This window comes from Panthera pardus, unplaced genomic scaffold (assembly GCF_024362965.1).
Source record: "Panthera pardus isolate Hobbes unplaced genomic scaffold, ASM2436296v1 HiC_scaffold_27, whole genome shotgun sequence".
Taxonomy (NCBI): domain Eukaryota; kingdom Metazoa; phylum Chordata; class Mammalia; order Carnivora; family Felidae; genus Panthera; species Panthera pardus.
This window is the reverse complement of record NW_026526843.1, coordinates 96422280-96445585: the sequence shown is the minus strand read 5'-3', so window position 1 is coordinate 96445585 and position 23306 is coordinate 96422280. Positions and strand designations below refer to the sequence as shown.

The following is a 23306-nucleotide window of genomic DNA, read 5'->3' as shown; positions in this document are numbered from 1 at the left end:
GAAGATACAGAATGTATCCAGCACAAGGAACCGTCTGCGATCCTTTTACAGCCACAGTCACCTCCCTCTCACCTGCCCTCCATAGCCTCTGGCAGCAACAAGTGTGTACTCTTTAGCCACAACTGTGTCACTTTAAGATTGCCACATAAATGGAGTAATATGCTATGTGACCTTTGGAGATTAACTTTTTGTGTTCATTTTAATTCTCTTGAGATCCTCCCAAGTTATTACATATAGACTTTTTTCTCTACTCAGCAGGATTCCATGGGATGGATGTACCAGCTTGTTGAATGATTCACTCATTGAACAAAATTTTGTTTCCAGTTCGGGGCTATTGTGCGTGAAGTTGCTATGCACATTCATGTACAGGTTTTCATGCGCGCACACATTTTCATTTCTCGGGGATAAATGCTCCAGAGTTTCATTTCGGGGTCATATGTTAAGCTCAGGTTTTCTGTAGAAAACTATTACATTCTTTTCCAGAGTGGCTGTAACTATTCAGTATTCCTACCGGCGATGCATGAGATATCTAGTTTTTCTGCATTCTTGCTACCATTGCTATGATCACGATTTTTTAGACTTTATGATAGATGTGAGGTAATACCTCACCATTTTTATTTTAAAAACTGTATGTCTTTAAGGCCAATGATGTTGAAACATTTGCTATGTGCTTATCTGCCATCTGTGTATCTTCTCCACTGCAATGTCTATTCATGTGTTTTGCCCGTTTTCTCAATGGAGTTTTTGTGTTATTTTTTAATCTGAATTTTCAGAGTTCTTATATTGTAGCGAAAAATATTTTTTTGCAGATACGTGGTTTGTGTATGTGTTTTCACATTCTGTAGCCTTCTTTCTCGTCCTGTTAACGGAGATGAAAATAACAACTTTTCTCCATTGAATGGCTTTTACATCTATGTTAAAGATCAGTTGGGTATATTTAGGTCCATTTCTAGATTCTCTATTCTGTTCCATCAATCTGTATTTATCACACCAACACTATCTTGATTACTGTGCCTACATAGTATGTCTTAATAGTGAGTAGAGGGACTCCTCCCACTTTGTTTTCCTGTTTCAAGTATTAAATCTCTAGATCAATTTTGGGATAATTGACACATCTTTACTATGCTGAGTTTCCTAAGTCACAAAAGTGGTAGGACTCTGAAATTATTTAGATCTTCACCTCTTTCATCAACATTTTGTGATTTTCAAGGGACAGATCCTATACGTATACTGTTAGATTTACACCTAGTTAATTTTCTTTGGAACAAATGCAAATGAAATTGTAATTCTAACTGTTTTAAAGTACTTTTAAGGTTACTTGAAATTTAAAATTTCAACTTCCTTTTAGCACTAACGAAAGAAGATAAATAATACACTGTGAAAGTACTTTTGTTTTTCTTACCAGTGGTGTCAAACCTCACAATCAGAAACAGATCTTGGTACGGATTTGAAGAGACTAACAGCTCTAAGTGTTCTTGAAGTGTGAATACTGCTCTTTTACCAGAATCTATGCTATAAGACAAGACTGGCCAAAGGAAGTCTTTAGATTTTAATCATTAAATGTATATTACCATATATAAAATCCTCTCATGTTGTAAACATTGTAATGTTTTTCCCTAATATAAATTAAGAATTTTATATTTATTTTATTTCTATTCTTACATTTTAGAAAACAGCCATGTTTTAGGGTAACAACTTTCCCAGAAAGTAATACTTCCAGTAATATTTATTCACATTCCGATAACACTCTAACAACTTACATCTATAATTTAATAAAATATGTGCTATTTCACTATACCAAACAAATGGGTGATTGAAAAAAAAGTTTTCACTCCTGAAATTAAGAGTTATGTTTCATATCAATCTTTCTTCCATTACTCTGTTCATTTAAATGCATACAAAGTGGCATTTGCAAAATTAATCATAATGTTGTCTAGGCAGACATAGCACTTAATAGAGTCCACCGTCTCAGTAGGAAAGGAGTCTGCCTGGTTTCAGCCAAACTTATTTGATTTAGAGTTAGGTAAATTTGATTAAATATAGACAAATGTATACTCATAGTTAACTCCTCAGTTGTCTATTTCTTTGCAGTCCATTCCATTACTAACAGTGTAAAGAACACGTGGAATTATTAAGATTGCTACAGAAGACAACTTTTTCAATTTTCTGACTTCAGTAGAGGAGCATACAGATTTTACATTACAAAATCATCAGTCTCTTTTCCTAAAATTTCATTATGTTTCACATATCTTGGCCTTGCTGTGTTAAGTGAAGTGATAGGGTGCCAGGGCAAGCCCTGCTCACCCCCGACTTAATCAGCACACTAATAGTATAGCTATTGGTTAGAATCATAAGAAATTACCATTTTCTACAAAGCCCAAAAATAAACCTCCAATTATGAGGTCAATTAATCTTCGACAAAGGACATAGAATATACACTGGGGAAAAGACCATCTCCTCAATAATTGGTATTGAGAAAACTGGACAGCAACATGCAAAAGAAGGAAGTGGGAGACTATGTTTTTCACACCATACACAAAAATAAACTCAAAATGGATTAAAGACCTAACTGTGAGACCAGAAACCTTGAAAATCCTAGAAGAGAGGACTAGTAGCAATTTCTCTCTGACATCAGACATAGCACCATTTTTCTAGATATGCCTCCTGAGGCAAGGGAAACAACAAAATTAACTACTGGAACTACATCAAAACAAAAAGCTTCTGCACACAAAGGAAATTATCAACAAAACTAAAAGACAAACTATGAAACGAGGGAAGATATTTGCAAATGACATATCCCATAAAGGGTTAGAATCACAAATATATAAAGACTTCATACAACTCAACACCAAAGGCAACAAATAATCCATTTAAAATGGGCAGTAGACATGAACAGACATTTCTCCAAAGAAGACATGCAGATGGCCCACAAACACATGAAAAGATACTTAACATCACTGATCATCAGGGAGCTGTAAATTAAAACTACAATGAGGTATCACCTAATATCTCTCAGAATGGCTAGTATCAAGAATACAAGAAACAAGTATTGGCAAGGATGTAGAGAATAAGGAACACTCATGCACTGTTGGTGGGAATGTAAATGGATGCAGCCACTGTAGTAAACAGTATGGAGGTTCTTAAAAAAATTAAAAACAGAACTACTCTGTAATCCAGTAATTACACTACTGGGTATTTACCCAAAGAATATGAAAGCACTGGGATGCCTTGGTGTCTCAGTTGGTTAAGCGTCCGACTTTGGCTTGTGTCATGATATCACGGTTCATGAGTTCGAGCCCAGCAGTGGGCTCTCTACTGTGAGCATGGAGCCTGCTTCGGGGTCCTCTGTCTCCCTCACTCGCTCTCTGCCCCTCCCTGGCTCGTGTGAGGGTGCTCTCCTGCTCTCTCAAAAATAATGAAACATTAAAAAATGTAACAAAAACACTAATTCAAAAGGATATATGGACCCTTATTTTATGGCAGCATTATTTACAATAGCCAAATTATGGAACCAGCCCAAGTGTCCACTCATAGATGAATGGATAAAGAGGTGGGGTATATATACAATGGAATATTATTCAGCCATAAATGGAATATTATTCAGCCATAAAAAACGAAATATTTCCATTTGCAACAATATGGATGTAGCTAGAGAGTATAATGCTAAGCCAAAGAAAGACAAATACCATGTGGTCTCACTCACATGTGGAATTTAAGAAACAAAACAAATAAACGGGAAAAAAAAGAGACATACCAAAAATCAGAGTCTTAACTATAGAGAACAAGCTGATGATTATTAGAGGGGAGGTGGGCAGATGAAATAGGTAAAGGGGATTAAGAGTATCTTGACAAGTGCTGAGTAACATATACAATCGTGGGATCTGTATATTGCACATCTGAAGTGAATGTAACACTCTACATTAACTACAGAATTAAAATGTTTAAAAATACTATATTAATAATGGAGAAAAAAGAAATTTCCATCTTCAGGTTAAGAACGATCAAATAGCCGAGGTGCCTGGGGGGCTCAGTCGGTGAGCGTCCGACTTCGGCTCAGGTCACGATCTCACAGTTCTTGAGTTTGAGCCCCCCGTCCGGCTCTGTGCTGACAGCTCAGAGCCTGGAGCCTGCTTCGGATTCCGTGTCTTCCTCTCTCTCTGCCCCTAACCCACTCGCATTCTGTCTCTCTCTCAAAAATAAACAAACATTAAAAAAACTTTTTTTAAGAGAATGATCAAATAGCCATTTTACATGGCTCAACTTATACATGTATCTTAGACTATATATATATGGAGAGATGGATGAATGAAATGATTAGTGTACATGTGATTAGATGCAATAAGGAAACTTGTATACAGAGAAATGAGGTTGTCTGGACACAATTATTCTACTGAAACAAATACTTTATGTTGGTGTATGTATTTGATGAGATGATTTAAAACTTAGAGATGTTAAAAATAGTTTTAGGAGCTTAAAAGGTAGACTTTTACACATTTACTTCCTCAGTCTTGATCACTGTATTTCCTCAAGAATTAGAGAATTGGCCTCTTTTTCCAAACTAATGATTCTCACCTTAATACTCTGTTATCCACATAACACTCCTAATACATTATCCTAGTTTGACTTATAATATGTTATACAATGGTGGTTTTTTCACAATGAATACTATCAAAAAGATTATCAATGCAGACATAAGCAGAAAAAGGAAGGGAAATGATAATGAATAGTCAGAAGCATAATGCATGTAGGAATATAGGACAAAATTCCATTGATCTGAGCTCTCTTCGTATGTGCTCATAGACAGACAGACAGACAGACAGACCCCCCCCCCACACACACATACATACACACAGTAGATGTGTCTAAAAATGGCTAGAGAGGCAGAAAAGAAAAAATTCAGGGTCATACTCACCTTGCTCTGAACATGCGTGAGATTTACCTATCATTCTTTTTTTAGTATTTACCACCTTCTATCTGCTATTATGGTTATCCGTTATGAGGAATCATCATCATTATCACCTTCATCATCATCTTTGCTAACATCACAGAAAGAGCAGATGCGAATCATATGGAAGACAAGTATTATAAGAAAATAGGACCTGTACTCAGTTAAAAAAAAAAAAAAAAAAAAAAACAACCTTCAACCTTTTCCCTCTATTAAAGTCTGACAAGCTGACCTAAATGGGTAGTATGTTCCTAACAGTTTCTTTCACCCTTTCAATCTCCCCAGCTAATTACACTGTAATACTTCCATTGAGGTGAGGATAGAGCATTGCTGAGGGTCAGTTATAGGCCCTCTGTGAACAATAAACTAGAAAGACAAATGTGTATTTCACCACTTTCCATGTGCAAACAGTCAATTACAATTTTTGATGGATGGGTGACAGTTCAAATACAGTATGGAATTAAAAACCATCTACTACTGTACATGGCAGCATCAGGAGCCTCTCTAGCACCTCACATGATATCGTAAAGACACAGGAAAAGAGCCACACAGAGGAGTAATAGGAACTGTATTATTTGTTGCTTACAAAATGTCAGTAAAAGCTTTCCCTCAAGTTAGGCTTGAATAAAGAAAGATGTGACCTGATTCTTACAGCATGCGAGACACCATGTGCCAATGATACCACATAATTATTTCCTTTATAAATTGTTTATTTTTTGTTTTACCATGATGTTAGTGGCCATGGCCATAAGAGGAGGAGTCAAAGGGTTAGAGGTTGAAGGGGTGGAAGGGAGATATATTGCAGTAGTCCTACATTTTCTGAGTGTGACATTTCTCCTCTAATCACTGTTAGCTTCAAGGGCAGAAATCAGCTCTGATTAATCTTTCCAAAGCTCTCAATGCTCAGCCTAAGACATTCCATGTAGTATGTGCCCAACAAAAACATTAAATGAATGGTACTTGAGATAAAAGCAAGGAGATCTCTGTGCTTTATTAAGGAAACAGGAGGAATAAACATAGATTTAGTGTATAAATTGATTTAAAGTAAATCGCTACTACCATGCTATATCTGTACAATATCTGTCCAGAGTTACTACGATGGCTGAATTTAAGAAATCTTTCAAGAGCAATACGGGCTTGGTGCTGAGACTACGATCTCTAAGACAAGTTTAGCTTTTAGTATTATCCCACGTCAATTTTTTTTTTCCCCACTTTCGTCTCAAACATCCTATCTTTGTCAGCACTATCCAGCATCATTTGTGCTGTTGGATAAATTTCTGTACTCAGTCTTGCTTGGTATAGTCAAGTATTACCAGTTTAAAGCTACCTCTTAGCTGTTTCCAGGTTTAGTTAAACAGGTAAAGAAACTATTTTCTACCCTGATAGAGTTGGAAGAAGTCACAGATATTATCTAGTACAGCAGCTTGTTTCAAGTTCTAAGGGTAGGACCGCTATGCCTAGAAGGTGTTAGTGGAAGTAGGTGAGCATTGAGTCATTTCCCTTTTCACATTTCATCTAGAATGCCTATCTTTTAAACTCAATTTTTGGTTGGATTTCCACATAAGAGTTCTTTTCAAGACTATGATCTGCGTATTAAAAAATATTAAGTCTCATCTAGTCTATTACAGAGGTGGTAAAACATGGAACATCTGCTTCCATTCCCATTGCATATATGCTGGTATACATGGCACTAAATAATGACATCTTTTCCCACGAAATTTGGACACTTTCTGAAAGTTTGCCACAGCACTCCTGGAAACTACTATTAAGCAACCATATGTGGCGTGTTAGTAGTTTTACAACCTTTCCATTAATTATTTCCTTTAACCACATATAATCGAATGCTTCCGTTTTTGAGATGAAAAGACAAGGCCCAGAACGGTAATGACTACTTCCCAATGACAAGTGGCAAAACGTGTTATTTCTAAGGCTCCTTAACTCCCAAACCAATGCCTCTTTTGATAACTGCCCTTATTCTCCCAAATTCACTTATTTGATAAAAATGAATGAAAAATTCAATCAGAGGTCAAACTACTGATAATATGCTCTCTTGGGTTGGATGTTTCCAGAAGTGGACCCTAAGAAGAGGATTTGAATGCACTTAAGTTATTTCAGAGGTGATCCCAGGAAGCACAGTAAAGAAGTGAGTGACAAGAAACTGAAGGCAGCACAGTATAAGTTGACAAACTTGTTGCCACTGTGATCAACCAAGGCTGAATTTCACTTGGAGACAGAGTTGTCTAGAAAACAGAATTGTCTCACCTGACAGGTAAGAAAGGTGGAGAACTTGCCTCTCACCTGTTATGCACTATGGGCAATCCCAAATGATCTTACCTCCAGGAAACTTTTAGGTAGCCTCAAAGCAAGTGGAAACCATGAGACAAAGAATCAGATTGAAATAGAATTGGGAAGTCTACAGGGGAATGGTGGTTTCCCAGAATAAAGGGGAAGGCATCAAGGCCATCTGTTACAGGCGTCTAGTAATTTTGGAAGCATTGTTAGAAGCATGTCACTTTAACTCCTTTCAAAATAATGAAATAAACTTTTAAACAGTTTGGGTGAAATGATACTGTACTTGAAATAAAAATTTTGTAGACTTAATAATTATTATAATGCTAGTTTATTAATTACATTGCATTTGTATTAGGATGAGCCTTAATGCATACAAATTTTTCCCAACCTTCAGAGGAGGTTCCATTTTACTTTTTAAATGTTTCTGATAAAATGAGATACACCTTCAGTCAATTAAAAGTACCAGCAAAACCATCTAGTTGGAAAAGGTTTCTACCTGGATCCACTACTGACAGTTCCCATACTGGCTGACACTATCACACTGACACAGCGATGGAGGTCACTGGTCGTACACCATGACCAATCCTCTCATTTTCCCCACGTATTTTAGACCAGCATTTATTCTCTAGCTTTGCCACATTAAAGGCTGTAAAGATTTTCCCTTGATTCATCTGGATACAAATGATTATCAAAAGGCAGTGTCTTTTCAAAAACGGAAAACAAGCTATCATCTACAACACATCTGTTTAATTTATAGAGGTTCTCAATGCATTCCCACTAGAGATTATGGTTATATCTTCCCTTACCTTTCCCCCAACTCACTGTTGTATACAAGGGCGATGTTTATTTGTCAACTATGCAAAAAGTGTGATCACAGAGTGTTTTGTAAATGTAGTCACAGTATTTGATTTTCATGAACAGTACGGTAAAATGTACCATCTTCTTTGGTTACTGCAATTCTACAAAGTACTGTTTCATTCCCTAATACTGTAATGTGCACAACTGAATTGTGTCAGCCTCAATGTATTTTTTAAACACAGTGCACTAAATTCCACCACAAACGAAAAGAACTGTACATAAATATCGATAAAGAGTGAAGACAACTTCTATGAGAAGCATCAAGATAAATAATTAAATATGCAAAGCTCCTGGCATGTGGCTTCCTGTCACGGAGAATTGCAAAGAATTGATACATTTTGGAACTGCTTTGCTATACAATCCACCCATCTCTGAGATTCTTCTCTCCACAGAGATGATTTCAGAGATCATAAAAAACTAAATGTGTCTACTTCGTTAATTCCTTACTATCACACAACTGTGTATTAGAGGAAGGAGAGTGTGAACATCCCACATCACTGGACACGTCCATGGAATTATTACTCTCTGTGCAGCTGCAGCCTGTCCAGATGTGGACCTGAGGTTTAGGCTATAAACCAATCACACATTAGTTCCTCTTTTCTACTGCTGGCATTGTATATCCCCTACTTTCCAAACTCAAATCCTCTTGAATGTGGTTCTCATTTTCTAAAGAAAATTCAGTGGGGAAATGCAAACAGATATATACTTTTAACTGCAGGAATGATTTACAACTATAGTGCTAGATGAGCCCAAGTGGGTCATTGGTAAATTCCATCATTTTCTATGAGTGGTGAACAGAGGAAATAAATGGAAATAAATTCACTGTGTTTTCCTTCACTAATATGCCCCAACTGGTTTACCTCAAATTTAACTGCCATTTTCCTCATGGGTGATTTTACTTGAACCTTTAATTACATTATTTTTATTATTTTCTTAGTGGATAATTGGAATGAATGAAGACCTCGGGGTGGGAATGTGTAAATCGCAAAGAAATAAAGCTTTAAAGTACTGTGCTCTATACATTTCCAATATGTAGGGTTACTAATATTTATCATAACTAAATATGCAAACTTCCACCAGCATGAAATACACCAAAACTGTAACTTGCCTCAACTTATTTCCATTTCCCAGAGAAATCTTGAAACTCTCTTAGGTACTATGGTTAGTACATAGGAGAGAAGAAGGAGGACACAAACATGATGCTATCATAGATTCAAACCAATCTGGTTCCCTCTGGGTATGTTATTCATTCCAGCTCTAAGTAAAATTTGAGGCACTGTATCCCCAGGTGCCATGCCAAGGATAAAGCATGAAAGGAGAAATCACAATCTTCAGGCATCAATCATCTATACAAATCAACAACCTGAAAAGTGTAACTGAGCTAAGTGTTGACTCAAGTATGAAGAGGATGCTACATGAGTATACACAGGAGTACACGATTCATCCAAAGATGAACAAGAGGCACCATCTACACAATCTGGGAAAATTTAAGATGTGCAACAAATGAATATGTGCGAGTCAGAACTGCTTTAGAGTGTCAAGTGGGGTCAACATACCCAAAGGCACGAGGAAGGGAAGTCTGTTCCGTTCAGAGAACTGTTCCTAAGGCTAGGGTAAGGCGTTCAAATTGATGGGTGAAAAATCAAACCTGAGAACAAGGCAGGGGAGAAGTTGTAAAGTCCCTTTTCTTCCTTACAAGTTATTTCAATTAATTCCTCAAAGTAATCGGGAGCCACCTGTGGATTTAAGCAAGGGAATGACATTATATTTGGCTTTGAAAAATATGAACCTACCAGCCTCTGTGAAGAGTCAACTGGAGAGACCCATGACACACAGGTAAGTTAGGAAGCTATCATGGTATTCTAAGTGAGCTACACAGATCTGAACTAAGGCAGTGACTGCAGGTGGCGTGGAAAACAGACAGCAAAACTAACACAAACTTAAGGTACAAAGAGACCCGAATCTGAATAAAGAGAAAATAATACTTATTACTGTAGTTATCCCATAGGGTTGTTACGTGAGTACGTGTTTTGTTAATTGTAAAGCTCTCTGCATTGAAGAAACTGCTACTACTGAACGCCCATGAATTACAGATCCTCAGTGTAAAGCCATGCCTACTTGTTCAGAAACAGTGAAGCAACTGTAACATTATTGTTTCAATGTGTTTCTCTCATACAAGAGAAAAATAACATGCTAGATACCTCATGCAGATTCTGATTTCTAGATGGAGGCACTAGAATGTGTGATTTCTCCATAAATAGGAACAAGAAATAGTTGGAATTAAAATCTAGGTGAGAAATAATAAAAACCCAGAATAAATTGCTCCAATGACCTGAAAATGAAGACTCTTAATACAGGGCTGGCCTCTTACTGCAAGAAAATTCAGCTAAAATATAGTCAGCGGATGTGAACTTACCTATCCATATTCAGGTTGTTTCGTTATCAAGAGTTCAGTGCAGTTACTAAAAGGATTAAACGCAACACTAAAAATGAGACTGCTCTGATTACCACTTTGAAAAAGAACACAAAAAAGAAAGTATTCAATGAGATTACAAGACTGGGAACATCCCTAAGACCTACTGCAGAAGCAGTCAAAGCAGATAGTGCCCCAAATCTTTCTTGTTCTATTCGTTTCCTTCCAAGCATGTACAGTGTAATCATTCAAAGAGCGTGATGTTCAAAATTTGATAAATTTGGTTCCATTTCCAGCTGTCTTACAAGTAGTTTCAAGTCACTAAGGCTCACTTTCTAGATCACTAATATGGTGATGATAAAACCTATGTCTGAGGTGTTCAACATACTATCTAATATAATGCATGACAAGGACCAAGTACTGCCTCTGGAATATAATTTTTTCCCATATACATTAGGTATTATTACCTTAGCAATGTTGTTTTGCAGCCAACATTTGAAAGAATATTAGGAAATGTTCTTATTAATTCACCATGGAAAAATGGGACTTTGTTGAATTTGAAGCAAATGTGGAATGAGTAGACCGAAGTAACAACAATAAATATGAGAACAAGCTGAAAGCAGTAATAAAGATATGAAAGAGGAAAAATAAAACCCGACACCAAAAAGAAATAGAGGTTTAAATTTTGCATGGCCATGCTATACAACAGTTGGTTACTTGGGGACATTTCTGTTTGGAAAATCAAAGAGATGAATCATACCTCACTGTACTTGCTGTTATGATAACTCTATCATACATTGCTTGGCCTTTCTAGACAGACAAGGAGTTCAAGTCAGCATAGCAGAAGGAACTTAAAGGCTCTACATGGTTTAAAAGACAAAGTCACACTTCAGTGTTCCAAGACTTGTTTCTGGTCTTACTACAAACTAGAAGTTTTAAGCAACTGTCTGTAACTCTACAGGTCCCAGTTTCCTCATCTGTCAAATTAAGACACTGGACTAAGTATTCTTTTTTTTTTTTTTAATTTTATTTCATTGGACTAAGTATTCTTTAAGGGTCTCTGGGATTTAAATTCTAGGATTCTAAAAATTATACCTATCTAGATGTATGCAATAAATAAACACAATGTTCACCTTCAGTAAACAATAAAAAAATCTACATCAATAAAAAATACAAGACACCTCATTAGAAAATTAAGGATGAGAGGAGAACAGTCTCTATACTAAAGATAACATCCACATGACCAACAAACACTTCAAAGGACTCTCCAATTCATTACTCATTAGAAAAATAAATGACAATGAGGGCCACCTGGGTGGCCCAGTTAGTTAAGCATCAGACTCTTGATTTCGGCTCAGGTCATGCTCTCCTGGGATTTTCTCTCTCCCTCTCCTCTCTCAAAAATAAAATAAAATAAAATAAAACAAGATAAAATAAATATTTAAAATGACAAAAAGATACTGAAACTCCAAACCTTTCATACGCCGATGGTTAGTTAATAAAATTGTTTATCCACGTTAAAAAAAAAACTACCTATGGGGCACCTGGGTAGCTCAGTCGGTTAAGCATCTGACTTGGGCTCAGGTCATGATCTCATGATCATGAGTTCGAGCCCTGATTTGTGCTCTCTGCTGTCAGCACAGAGCTCACCTCAGATCGTGTTGTCTCCCTCTTTCTCTGCTCCTCCTCCACCTGCTCACTCTCTCTCTCAAAAACAAATAAACATTTATTTAAAAGACTCCATAGCATTGTCAACTAAAGGCAGACACTTGGCTCTTCAGTGACCCAATTTCACTTCTGGATGTTCAGAGTAGCATTATTTTTAGAGGCCCCACATGCAGTCAACCTACACGGCCACCAACAGTAAAGGGAGCAAGCGAAATTTAGCATATTTATGTGATGCCATAGTACACAACCCTGAAAATGCACCACAACTGCAAGCAACATAAGAGATGGATCTCACAAACATAATGATGAGAAAAAGACGACACAACAGAGGACATACTACATACACCCAATAATATACATTTTAGAAACGGCCTATCTATGGTGTGTTAGAAGTCAGCATGATGTTTTTCATTGGGCAAGCATTGAGTGGGAAGGGTGAAGATTGAGGTTTGAGGATGCTGGTAATAATTTTCTCACTGTGAGTAATCACTGGAATGTTCTCTGAGAAAATTCATTAACCTGTACACTTACTGATTTGTGCACTTCTTTGTGGTATTTCAATGAAAAATGTTGTAAAACCAAGACACAGAACTGCTTTCACCTATAAAGGAAAATTTGTTCAATAAAGAATGCTGGGAGGACATTGTTCTTATGGTTAGCCTATATACCAGAGAGTCAGAAACACGTAGTGATGGACACACATGCATGCATGCACACGTACACACACACGTATAAAGAGGGAAGAGGCATACGAGGAAAGAATCATGAAGAGGGAGGATGGAGAAAAGACTTTCTAGACTATTCATTCAGAAAATATCCTTCTCTTTTATTCCAAATTCTAATGTAAACATGGCTTTTTAAGTTCCTAGGAGTCAAGAATGAAGGTGAGTACCAGTTAAACTGGATGCTGTTGAAGTTGGATGAAAGCTTCAAGGTTTAACACTATCTCATGTTACAGGTCTACACAGCACTAGGCCTATTGTATACAAAACGTCATCCTGTGTAAAGGGCCTTTCTGTGCAATCTCTGAGATCTAATTCTGTGATTAATTTAAGCATAGGTGAAACATTTTCAGGTAGCTTCTGATTAAAGATGCACATACAGTGAGCTAAGACAATATGATTATTTCTCCAAAGAGAGCAAAGGAAAGAGTCTCCATGTACATGACCTACTAACAGAAATAATTGGTTTTCTGTTTTAAACCTCCTGAGAGAAACTTTGCATGGCCACACTCACATACGTTTAAAAAGGCACAATCTCATCATCTGCAACTGACTTTTACAACATTGTAAAGCTCCTCTACCTTTTAGATCTGATTTCAGTGAAGATGGGCAATAGCTGGTAGGCATGCTCCTCCTTATTTTGAACGGAACTTTATGTTACTTCACCTTTTACTTTGAATTACTAACCATTCTTCACTGAATTTCTGCTCTTTCCCTTCAAGCTATCATTTTGGTCTTTGATGGACTTGCCAGTTCTCTATCACTCAGATGAGGAACCATGGAAGCCTCTAGAGCTCATTCCTAAGCTGGCTTTCCTGTGTGGAGTCCCAGCTGCTGCTGCCCTCTGGTAAACTTTCACTATAGATATTTTTTTCTGTCCTCATCCACATAAAGCACATTCATCTCTAAACTCCTCAGGGACCATGTCTTAGTCATCTTGCCATAGCACAGAACCTGACAGAATTTATTAATAATTATTTGTTGGATGAATGGAAAGGAACAGATACATGTCACTTCAGTCAGTGGCCTCTAATCATGGAGAAATGGGCTCTGCTTCTCACCACCACAGTCCCCAGAGCCAGTCCATGAATGGGTCAGCAGGCAAAGGGAGATGAACCTGAGATTCCTACTCACTGCAGTATCATTTCTACGATGGCCAGCCTTTGATTCAATCTCCTATTTACTGTACTTGTTACAGAACACAAATGAAGTCCTAGCACTTGCCTAAAACCCATCAAATCCCCCGTTAACGGTAACGTCACTTTCCATAACCCAGCTTAATTGGTGCTGTAATGCGTAATTCCACCCATAGTACATAGGACAGATATGTGTGCTAGTAAACTCAGAATATGATGGTCCTTCAGATGGTAGCTACACTCATTGTGGGGGAGCATTTTGTAATGTACTTCATTGTTGAATCACTATGCTGTACACCTGGAACTAACAGACGTCAACTATACTTCCATTAAACAAAAAGAGAATACTGATGATGTCCTTATGTTTTATCCTGGGAGCATGACCATCAATTGTTAGCAATGCCATGAGCAGAGCAGATTGAGGCGGGTAAGTTGATTTTACCTACTTTTTCTTCTTTGTTCTTTGTATCTGTCTCCAGATTGCCAGGAATGACAATATTATTTGGGAACTCTGATAGGCACCATTTGCCTTCTAGTGTATATGGATACTGATGAATCTTTGTGCACTATCCAACCTTGCAGTTCAGCCATTCCCCACTTCCTGTGGAAACCTTTGTCCAGAAGAGTATCTTTTCCTCTTTAGTTTCTACAGTCCTTTTGCCCACTCTTTTTACCCATTTGTGTATTCCCTGCAGTGTACTTTGGACTCTGTAAGCCCAAAATCCACCAAAATTAGTTTTCTGGAGGCCAGTCATGCCAGACATGTCCTGGGAATGTCTTAAATTTCAAATTAAAGCCACGGTTCCAAAAGCAGTGTATCTGTGTAATATTTCAAGTAGCCTGGCTTTATTTAGAAACTTCAATGTGTACAGCAATGACTGTTTATGGTTCCAACTGTATAGATTTTTAAACAAGGGTCTTTTTCAAAATATTTATTTTCCAAAATTATCCAAAAAGGTACTGCACCTTTATAGCTAACTCTACTTTTTTTTGAAAAATTTTTAATGTTTTTATTTATTTTTGAGGCAGAGAGAGACTGACCATGAGCAGGGGAGGGGCAGAGAGAGAGGGGGAGACACACAGAATCTGAAGCAGGCTCCAGGTTCTGAGCGGTCAGCACAGAGCCCGACGCAGGGCTCGCACTCACGGAGTGTGAGATCACGACCTGAGCTGAAGTCGGACGCTTAACTGACTGAGCCACCCAGGCGCCCCTCCACTTTTGTTTTCATTTAATTTTAAGACAGTGTGAACAAGTCCTGAAAACATTTATCAGTATCTACAGAGTGAATTATACTTGTGAAAAGTTTTATCTGTGCAGATAATCTATAAATTTCTTACAAGTTAAAAAATAAAAAGACTTAAATCAATTAAAGCTTTAAGGCACTATGACCTAATAATAAATATTTGTTAATTTATAAAATATAAGTCAAAGTATATTTATCTCCAACTCCCAAAATTTAAATTGTCCTTCAAGTTATGATTATTTGCTTCCTTGCTATTATTTTGTTAGTTTTTTCCTTTGACCCTAACATATATGAAGACTTTAGGATAAATGAAGCACCAACACCTGTGTTAATGTAGGAACTATGTGTAAGAGCTACACAGTCAGATAACCATTTCTGCCCTCAGTGACTTATGTTTTCCTGAAGGACCTCTAAATTACACAAATATTTTAATTCTTTCTGTTATATAACAACTTGAAATATACTTTAAATCAAAGAGAGTCAAATTTATCTCCTTTCTAAAACAATTAAAACACAGTGAGTTCTTATTTGCTAGACCAAAAGACAACGAAAAAGTGAAATAAATGGAAAACCAATTACTTTTAAACCTGTGGGGATTTTGTTTGCTTTTAATATTCTAACTTAAAACACACAAAACATAAGACACAAAATCTTACCAACACACTCTGCAAAATGCTCCATTTTCAAAACAAGATATGCTTGTTTTACCTATCACTGGTCTTTAGTAGAAAGAGACCTAAAAAGACTATCTTGGAAGGACCGTGTACCTGGCTAATTCCCGGAGAAGCTCAGCGTTTATGAGGAATGCCAGCCAGACCTCAATATTCTTACCCTTGGAATCAAGAAAAATATCAAAATCTTTGATAGCAATAACTAGAACTAAATTTGCCAGGGGTAGAAGTCCTCCTTTTATCAATGTCAGCCACGAAGCAATCTTTTCCTGTAAAGCGAAAAGCAAGCCAACTAAGAAAAAGATTTGTGTGACTACAATTACATAAAATTGACTGGATGGATGGAAACAATACTTTTTAAGAATCTTTTCTTTTTTCACCTAACATGTTGGTTTCTATTTCCTTCTAAGATAAAGAGGAAATCAAATAGTTTTCACACACAAATCAGCTCCCTCGCGACAGTTTTTTCTCAACTGTCTCTTCTGCCTTCCCTGAGCTTTATCCTCTTCCTCGCTGAGCCGCCCTCATCGCTCCATATCCCTAAACCAATAGGAAGAATTTCCTTCAGACCCTTAAGCCTTGTATCTGTTACCATAGAGACAGGCATCACAAGATAGCTGCTCAGTAACATCCTCATGGAAATAAAATAAGAATCCTATGGGTTTCACAGGAATTTCCAGTGCTATCAGTGAGTAGAAGTGATACCCTGCCCCCGGGGAGGGGGGGGGGGCGGGGGGAGGGGGAGAAATGCAGGGATTCTAGTTTCACGGTCATGGAGATACAGAGGTTGCCTTTTACGATGGTAAATCCTGAATCCCTTTAATTCTATGCTTAGCATCTCATGACGGTTTCTCATATGATTTGGAAAAAAAAAAATCCCTTCTCTTCTATCCACGTGTTCAGAGTAATCTAAATATCTCACTGCTAACTTTTAACTCTACCATACCTCATCAATCACTTTCTAACGGCTTCAACTGTTCTTGTATATTGCAGTGCCCAGACTTTTACTTTGCTCTTCTTTGATCCTCTCTATTCCCTATTTGATCAAGAGAAATTTCATCTTTTTTAAAAGATGACAACCTGTCCAGAATTCTGTAAGGCAAAAGCTGCCTAGACAGTTTACAGACCTATGAAGAGGGAAAGGATACCTGCAGGAAGTGATTTCCACTCACTTTACCTTGTTTCCCATTGACTTGGGCACTTTCAGGAAGTCTACCGTAATCACATAATATCTGAAGAGCAACAATAAAAATAACTGAATCTGACTAAATAGATAAGCTCAGCAAATTCACCAGGCCCCGGCAAAGCAGATGTGAGTAACTGCAGAGACCTCCAATTTTCTCTGGCTGACATTAATAAACATTCCTCAGCAAAGCAAATCTCTCTATACATCAATAGCCAAAACGATTCCATCGGTAACTTGTGAGCTGTGTATCTGAATCGCTTTTCAATGCCCGTAGTACTGTACTACTTCAGGTGGTTGCAATTCTGTTTATGGTCTTCAGAGGATATTTAATTGTGAACCGGCTTGTTTCTACCACTCGACTTAATGAGCAAAAAGGGAAGTTCTCTTATCGTTGAGAGATGAGGCCAGCAAACTTTTGCTACCAAGGGCCAGGCAGTAAATATTTTTGGCTTTGTGGCCCATATGGCCTCTGTCATAACTACCTCACAGCTATGTTGACATGAAAACCACCTTAGACAATATGTCAACAAATAGGTTGTGGCTAACTCCCACTAAAACTTTATTAATAGATGCTTAAATTGAAATTTCACGCAATTTTCATATGTCACAAAATAGTATTCATCTTCTAAAAACTTGTTTAGAAATGTACAAGCCATTCTTAGCTAGCTGGCCAAACAGGACGAGGTATGGCACATGAGCCATCTTCTGCTGACCCTAGCCTGGAGGGTCCAGGGAAGTAGGAGAGACACTGAAAGAAAGACAGGAAAAGGGGAACGCAGTTTTCATGAAATGATCATAAACACAGATTCTTAAAATTAACTTTCTATCAGACATCTCCTTCTTCAATTGCTCTTTAGTGCAGGAAATCAACTCCCAGCAATGAACACTTTTCGAACCAGGCGTACATAGCATACTTCACAGAGCACTCATTTCTCTGCTTACACAATTAACTGGAAGAGCATTTTTTTGTTCTACCACAGAGGTACAAATGAGTCTAATCCCTCTTCCGTATCATGGCCCATTTAATATTTGAAGAAAGTTTACCTTTTCTTTATTCTTGTTCATTCAATCATCTTTCACCTTTCTCCCTCTTCTAGAAACTTCAATGCCCCTCAAATGTCACAGCTCCTAGAGCCTTTCACCAGCCAGACATTTTTCAAAGAACACGCTCCCAAATGTTTTAGTTCCTGAGACCATGATGTTCCTCCAAAAACAAAAACAAACAAACAACAACAAAAACTTCCTACTAAAATGCGTTCCCTCTTGTTTCTTCCCTTCCTTAAAGGATACATATCCAACAACATGGCTGGATTTTTTGTTGTTGTTGTTCCAATACTACAGGAGATTATGACTGACACTGAAATGAAGGCCAACCAAATCATTAAGTCTTAGTCAATGAATTATTGTTAAGCTTTAACTCTCTCACATACTGTACTTGGATTGATTTTGGAACCTTAGTGCAGGATCTTATTCCTATTAAAATTCATCATTTTGGTCTCTGCATTTTCCAGGTGGTCATAATCCTTTGGTACCCTATTAATTCAATTTATTTGCTCTCCTCTCCAGCTAAACTATTTTGATCTTCCTTCATGTTTTGAGTATTAAAATTTCAGAAACCAAGTAAGGCAAATATCAGAATTACAGGGCACACTATGAGAAATTAGGTCCAAATCAGATAGAGCCAAACGAATAAAACTACATCATAGTCCTGTGAAAGGCTGCTTCCTGGTTTACGATGATTCAATTAAGGCACCAAAGGCAGAATAATTTAGTAATTTAATTAATCTCTGTGAAATATCAAATGGAAAACATTTCTCCATCTTCACTAAATCATAAAAATCTTCAGTAAATCCCACAGTATGATCGAGCTAACTAACCAAATCACATACTGTTTCCTAGAACCTTGGGGGAACTCTGGTCTATACTACCTTTCCCCTCATTCTAAACCAGTCCATCTACCTCAAGAATGCTTACTTGCTCCCAGTGGAAGAAAATTACTGCTATTATTTTTCCAAAAAAAATTTCCAGGGTGAAGAGGTATTTAATATCCCCACTCTAATTAAGGACTGTTTTCCTTCTTGCTCATTTTAGTTTGTTACCTCCAGGACCAATTTTCAATGCCGTCTTGGCACTCTCTCTTTTTTTTTTTTTTTTTTAAGAGTTTTGATTCCTTTCTCAAATACGTGTGTGTGTCTCTGGGTGTGTGCACACATGCTTATGTGGTTTGTTTTTATTTGCTTTTTCATTCTTAAAACTTGGATGCCAGGAGGACTAGAGAATAAGAGGGCAAAGAAAGCTTCTGGGGAACAAGATTTTGAAGAGTATTTCTCTTTTTTCCACACGGTCACTTTTATGGATGCAGAAACAGCATTTCACTAATATTCAACACATTTTCATGGTAAGAGTCATTTGATCAACAAGGAATAGGAGGTGTATTAGTTAGCCAGAGCTGGCACAACAAGTGTCACAGAACGAGTGGCTGAGAGAACAGAAATGTATGTTCTGAGTTTTGGAATAGTTAACTGATAGCATCTCCCCTTGCACCTCTTTTGGGAAGAAGAGCGATACATTTCATCTGAAGGTGGGTAACTCAATCACAAGCGGGCATTTTCACTGGACAATTCAAACGGACACTTACCACCATTAAAAAAGAACCAAGGGACGTTACTGAATTTAAAAAAATGATGTCCCATTAGATTTTTTAACTAAACGATACAAGTAGTTGTTCCAGTTGTTTTTATAGTATGAACGCCTTGGAGAAAATAATCTAGGTGTGTAGAGGATCAGGTAAAACCCACAGACATTAGTACAAGTAACGAATTCCATAGTAAAAAAATATTTCAATGTTTACAATCCATTTCACCTGTCTCATCTCTTTTTCACACACTCTGATCTTACATGTTTCTTCCTCCTCTTCCGCCCCCCCATCCCCCCCCCGCCCCGCACCCCCAACAAACCTCTTCAGAAAACAGAGAATTAGGCAACTGGGATTTGCAGACCTCACGTGGTCTTGTCACTGTGCAGGCTAATCATCTCTCAGAGCTGGAGAGACTGGCCAGCCTTTCCAACTCTTACAAAGGCATCCGGCAATAAGGGTATGCCTGCTCTTCAGGTGTGTGGCCCAAAGCCTTGAAGATTTCATTAATAATCAACAGCTGGTGCCACCTAGTGTCTGTCCTCTCCATTCATCAGTGGAATCGAATCCAGAGTACTTCCCAGTCACAAACGAAGCAACCTGAACTAACAACAAAAAAACCACAGTGTGCGGAGTCCAGGGGCTGATTTAAATTACACTATCTTCATTGAAAGGAAAAACTTCTTTTTTAAGTAACTATGGTAACAGGAGCGTGCGGCTAACAGGAAGCTTGGATTCTTCTCACAGGGAGACAATTCACAAAAGCAGAGTCCTACTAAAATATGTAATGTCAAAGAGTTTTTCCAGACTTGAATGGTCACTTAAAATGGTTATGAAGTTGGAAAATAAAATTGGCAGAAAAGAACTGTATTTTAGGCAAAAGTATAGACACAGGTTTTTGTCAACCAACTAAGAAATAACCCTCTGTCACCTGACGCAAAAATCTCTGCCAGTCTTTGAGCTTCCCAAAGATTAAACAAGTACTGAAACAGACTGTACAAAAGCACATACAGCACTCAGAAGTATTAGCAGGAAATAATTAGGTTGCCTGAACCACATTATTTAAAACGTGTTTGCTGCTAAAGCTAGACATCTAGAAAACTATTTTCTTTCATGCTATAGGTATGTATTATGAATTATAGATTCAACAACAGTTAGGTATGCTTCAAGGTTAAAAAGCACTCTCTACACGTAGGACTATTTTTCAAAACCTATGTTAGTAATTAATTTGGAGGAATCCAAGTGGTATATTTAGCCCATCAGTTTCTAATTGATTCACCAGTATGTAAATACATGTTGTTTTAAGTCACTCTTTCCAAGAGGAATACGTAATTGAAAAACATGGACTAACATTCAGGGGAAAAAGTTACATAACAGCCAGTAGTGTTCCTTGACCACACTGACTGAGATATTACAATTACTAGAGAAAAGATACAGCATATATGAGCAATACCGTACACATCAAAACGTCATACTAGATGTTCATACATGATAGCCTATTAACTTGGATGATTTAGCTACTCAGGTTATTGGAGAGACTGGGCAAAGAGCTGAAAGATTCTGTATTATACAGATAATTAACAACCATGCTTTGCACACTCAGGAAAATCTATTTCTATATTATTTGACATGTGTTTTAAACAATCACTTGTTAAAAACAGCTTTGAATGTTTTATTTTTGTGTTACCCTAGTGGTGATAAAAATTATTTCAATATGTTCGGTCCGATATATAGTCAGTGACAAATCCCCATGACAGCGTCTGAAGATAGAATATGGAAACGATGCCTAGTTTCCACAAAAAGCTTAAATTGTTCCTCTTTTCCCAAAAACTTTATTTTTGGAGCCAGATACAGTCCAGGCTCATGCTTCATTTGTTTAAAAGTACTTATAAGTGCAATCCACTGACTGTATGAGAAAGAAATATTGCAAAACAGCACAAGGGTGCTAAAAATTGTACGCAGGCAAGGGAGAATGTACGACAAAACTCATTAAGGGCTCAACATAATTAAATAAATAAATGCTCCAATTTTCACTCATTTATCATTTTCTGTCATTTTTCATTAACAGCTTTCAAAAAGCCCTATCTGAAACAAGCTGATACAGAGAAATTAAGAGCAGTAATCAAGCGAGAAATGATAGACCAGCTGGGTCGACATCAACTTGGCAAAACGTGAATACAGTTCAATAGCCGAAACAGATGCTGGAGTTGTTGAAAAACCCTGCAGGAGATATTGATGTATTTTCTTTATAGAATGCAGAATGACTGAGTAAATGTCAAAAGCTAGAAACTGATGAGGAGAAAAGACTGACAGCCAAACTCCTTATAAAACAGGAACGAAGTGTAACAATTTTCAACCTATCCAAACATTCTATACATTCTCCTTTCTGTCAATATCTGAACATGCCAATAGATCAATCATTTCTTATAACTAAATAGCAGATAACTGAGTCGGGGTAGATTTCCCCATAGATTCCCCCCAACCACCCCCACCCCCCCGGTCATCATCTACCTGGAGAAACCCAGACTCTTGAAAAACACTTTATTCTAAAATCTCCTAACACAGATTTCTATCCCAGAAGTGTTTTCTTGAGATTGGAGGCAAGCACACCCCCCAAAAATCTAACGCAGCACAAGGAAATGTTAAAATCCCTTCTGTAAAAGCAACACTGTTTGCAGAGTTTGAAGAGCTCGGCAACAAACCCCAGCTACCAACAGCTGCTTGTTCAAACATATGCTTTGTCATGGTCAGCTTCTAATTGTATTCATAATGATGTAATAGCTTTAATAATCCTACCTTCCATGCCAGCTGTTTTTCCTGTCACTCCATCATGCCAATAAGTTGGCTGCTGTAACAAATCAAGATAGTGCAAAACAGCATCTTTCTCCTGATTCTGTCATCTTCCTGAAAGCATTCTATTACTGCCGACTGCTGGGAACCAGAAAGTCTATTTGAATTCCAACAGCTCCCCTTTCGCATGATTCAAGTTAGGTTAGGTGGGCATGCCTAACATGATTCTCTCAGTCATTTATTATGCAGCTGCCACAACGTCGGTGTGGTAACCACTCTGACTATCTGATACGTCAGTCGAACAAAACCTACACCTCGGAGCAAACACATGAGCCAGAGCAGCGTTCTGCATTTAACGAGCATTCTTCCTGCCTAAAAAAACAGCGGATCTGCAAATCTCTTTCAGGATCTACTCGGTCCTCTGTACAGATGCAAAGCCTTTGGATTAAAATCTTTCCCTAACTATACCAAGAGGAGAGCTCCTCTGCCACACATCATATTATTCACAGAATTCCGGCTGATTTTCACTTATCTTCACAGCCTTTTAAGGGGAAAAACTCTCTTTTCTCATTGTACTTTTTGAAACGAGGATGCTGTGGGCTCAGCTCCATGTCTCTGCTTTATTACAAAATAGAGCATGCACTTTCTCAAATGGAATTTGCCCCTGTGATTCTATGGAAATTTTTCTAATAAGAGTTGTTTTTCAAGAAAATATTTATTTTGCATATTGTAGACATTTAAACTGC

The 23306-nt window shown here is 37.5% G+C and overlaps 1 protein-coding gene across 1 annotated transcript in view; it reads right to left on the bottom strand.

Annotated features, from left to right (window-relative positions):
* DMD (dystrophin) overlaps positions 1 to 22770 on the bottom strand; it is a 2111713-nt gene extending 2088943 nt beyond the window's left edge. The window contains exon 1 of the mRNA XM_053892047.1: positions 22567 to 22770. Within this exon, the coding sequence (XP_053748022.1) occupies positions 22567 to 22573 (7 nt within the window). The 5' untranslated portion in view covers positions 22574 to 22770. The remainder of the gene's footprint in view (positions 1 to 22566) is intronic.
* Between the last annotated feature and the right edge of the window lie 536 nt (positions 22771 to 23306).